The sequence below is a fragment of the Spinacia oleracea genome, chromosome 3 (genome assembly GCF_020520425.1).
Source record: "Spinacia oleracea cultivar Varoflay chromosome 3, BTI_SOV_V1, whole genome shotgun sequence".
In the NCBI taxonomy this organism is placed as follows: domain Eukaryota; kingdom Viridiplantae; phylum Streptophyta; class Magnoliopsida; order Caryophyllales; family Amaranthaceae; genus Spinacia; species Spinacia oleracea.
Genome location: NC_079489.1, coordinates 47,159,686 through 47,162,216, shown reverse-complemented (window position 1 = coordinate 47,162,216; position 2,531 = coordinate 47,159,686). Strand labels below are relative to the sequence as shown.

The 2,531-nt window shown below is 35.1% G+C and overlaps 1 protein-coding gene across 1 annotated transcript; it reads right to left on the bottom strand.

Annotated features, from left to right (window-relative positions):
- Positions 1-632: 632 nt before the first annotated feature.
- LOC110786172 (Golgi apparatus membrane protein-like protein ECHIDNA) lies at positions 633-1,728 on the bottom strand. Its single transcript, XM_056839088.1, has 4 exons — positions 1,555-1,728; positions 1,414-1,473; positions 997-1,123; positions 633-694 (listed from the first exon to the last, which is right to left on the bottom strand). Exons 1-4 carry the CDS (start codon positions 1,726-1,728, stop codon positions 633-635), a joined length of 423 nt encoding a protein of 140 aa, XP_056695066.1.
- Between the last annotated feature and the right edge of the window lie 803 nt (positions 1,729-2,531).

The window sequence follows — 2,531 nt, the reverse complement described above, 5'->3', positions numbered from 1 at the left end:
AAAGGATCTCCACTTAGTGACGGGCAAACCTAACAAAATAATATATATCATAAAATAAGTTATCTTCGGTTAGATGATCTAAAAACAGCTAGGAAAATAGAAAATAACAAGTGTTGGTTGTTTTCGCTCTCAACTCTCAACTAATGAAGCTAAATAGGTATTCTAAATCCTTTACATGTTCAATATATTTAGTATTAGGTTTCTAAGACTCATTCTCATCTTCTTTTTTTTCAATTTAGGCACATTTAAGTCTAAGAAACAATAAACAGCACAGTTTTATAACGAATTTATTGAAACTTCAAATATCAATATACTGATTGAAAGATATTAATTAAGAAATACTGGACTTTAACACCCTTCAGAAACCGCAGTTTTTATCTGGTTACATATCTACCAGTTTTAAACTATTTATGCTGAGAATATACCTAATTGGACTTGCACACTCATTTCCTCATCAAAGAGGGCCAAATTATTCCCTCTTCAACACCTATATGTATATATTAGCAGTTGCCCTTAGACCTTCACAAGTTAATGCAATACCTTTACTAGAGAAGGGATGGTCAATCAACATTTAGCAATTGCAAGGAATTGAAAAGCACCAACAGAAATGCAAACAGAAATGCAAACAGAAACTAGGCAAGGAATTGAAAAGCACCAACAACAGCCAAACAGCTGCCCCCAAATAATATGTATCCTGATAGCGCAAAATGATTATCAACTTCCATCATAACAGAACTTTCTTTTGCAATAGATCATATTAGATTTTGATGGCTTTTCCAGAGAAGAACCACCCAATTGCAACTTGATTTGCAAACAGAAATGCAAAAGGATCTTTACTTATTGCATTCTAGTGTCTAAGTAATCATACACCTATCCAGAAAGGTAATACTTAGAGTTCCCCTCAAACTAAGCAACCAAAAAGGGAAGCACAAAATTACGGAGTAGCATTTAATGCCGTTCAGATAATCAACAATGACCTGTGCAGATTTCACTAACCTTTGCGGCATTTAGTAAAGCCAACAATGTTTGCAATGCTGAGGGACAAACACACTGCTACAACAAGGAGATAATCAGCTTGAAAACGTATCAGAGAAAATACTCCGAGAATGATCCACAAAGCAGCCTACAGAGAAAAACAATAAACAAACCGAAGTTATATTACAAACGTACCAAAACAAGAATCACAAATTATAGAAGATAAAATTGTTGCTCTCATCTTCATTCAGCTTGTAACATAATATATAGTACCAAAACAAGACCTCACAGAAATTCAGGAACCGGATGTTATATTATATTTAAGAAAGTACCACGTGACAGTTAATTTGCAATGCCCTAAAGTATAAGTGCTACTTATGTGCAAGGAGGGAGTACATGGTTTTTAAAGGAGACGGAAAAAAAAGTAACTTCACTCACGGTAAGATAAAGGCTCCACCAAAACAGCCACGAGTCCTTCTTGTTCATGCGAGCCAATGACTGTACAACACAAGAAGATGATATTACAGAGAGAAACTCAGCAAGTCGTACCTTTGGGCTAAAAAAACATTTAGAACTTACCACATAGCCAAATTCATGGAAAAGAGTAACAACTTCAGAGAATCGCAGTAATGCAGAACAGTTAACATCCCCCTTTAAAATATCAGACATCAGTAGAACAACTGGAACCTCCGTATAGAATGATGATGCACGGAGAAAATCCAGTAAGGAATGTGGAATTTGGATAACACGCATATATGAAAATTTTAAATGAGAAGTCCTATGCATATCACCTGTATAGCAGCATTTGCTGATAATTAACCATTTTGGAGAGGCAAAACACAAGTCTGGCCGTATTTTCCTTTCCTGGATTAATGACATTGTTGTGAGACAGTTTGTTAAGTACAATTGGGATAAGGTCAGCAGAAAGAGAGATAGTTGCAGAACCTAGAGTAGAGATCGAAGTACGCATAGCGCATAAGTTTAGAAGAGCTCAAATCAAAGAGAGAGAAAACACGTACGTCCTCATGTCACACCTCAGCAATGACTATTTCTTCAAATCTCAATCTTGCACATTAAGTACCATGTATAAGATCATTAAGAGTCAAACATAAGACAAAAATGCATACTGGAACAACTGCAGCATTTGAATAAACAAAATTATATTTTGAAAATATAATAATAATCATTACCAAATGCATCTTGAAGTATTTTGAAAATCCTTGCAGAACTAAGCTAAGAGGAAACTACTCTATAAAGGCTCCAAAATCTAGATGGAGCTTATCTTCTTCAGCCTTTTTTACATAATAAAACAAGTCCTCAATTCCAAAAGGAACGTCTCCTTCCTCTGTTGTCTGAGTTAAAAAAAATGAAATTAAATCATACAGTAGACATCTGGAAATGAGTGCAATACACAATCAGAATAGGACTAACTTTCAACTCCTTCAATATAGCAAGTTCTTTGGCAGCCAAGTCAAATGAACTTGTCGATAATTCCTCCAAGAATTCGAAAACCTTAACAACAAGCAGATAGTTCACTCGGACAACGCATAAGAGCA

Bases quoted from the DNA above. Each gene is read 5' to 3' on its own strand.
- LOC110786172 (XM_056839088.1), bottom strand. From the start codon at position 1,728: ATGCGTGTTATCCAAATTCCACATTCCTTACTGGATTTTCTCCGTGCA. The intron at 1,474-1,554 runs GTAAGTTCTAAA...TGTGTTGTACAG, and splicing joins TCCATGAATTTGGCTATGTG to TCATTGGCTCGCATGAACAA. The intron at 1,124-1,413 runs GTGAGTGAAGTT...TTTTCTCTGTAG, and splicing joins GGTGGAGCCTTTATCTTACC to GCTGCTTTGTGGATCATTCT.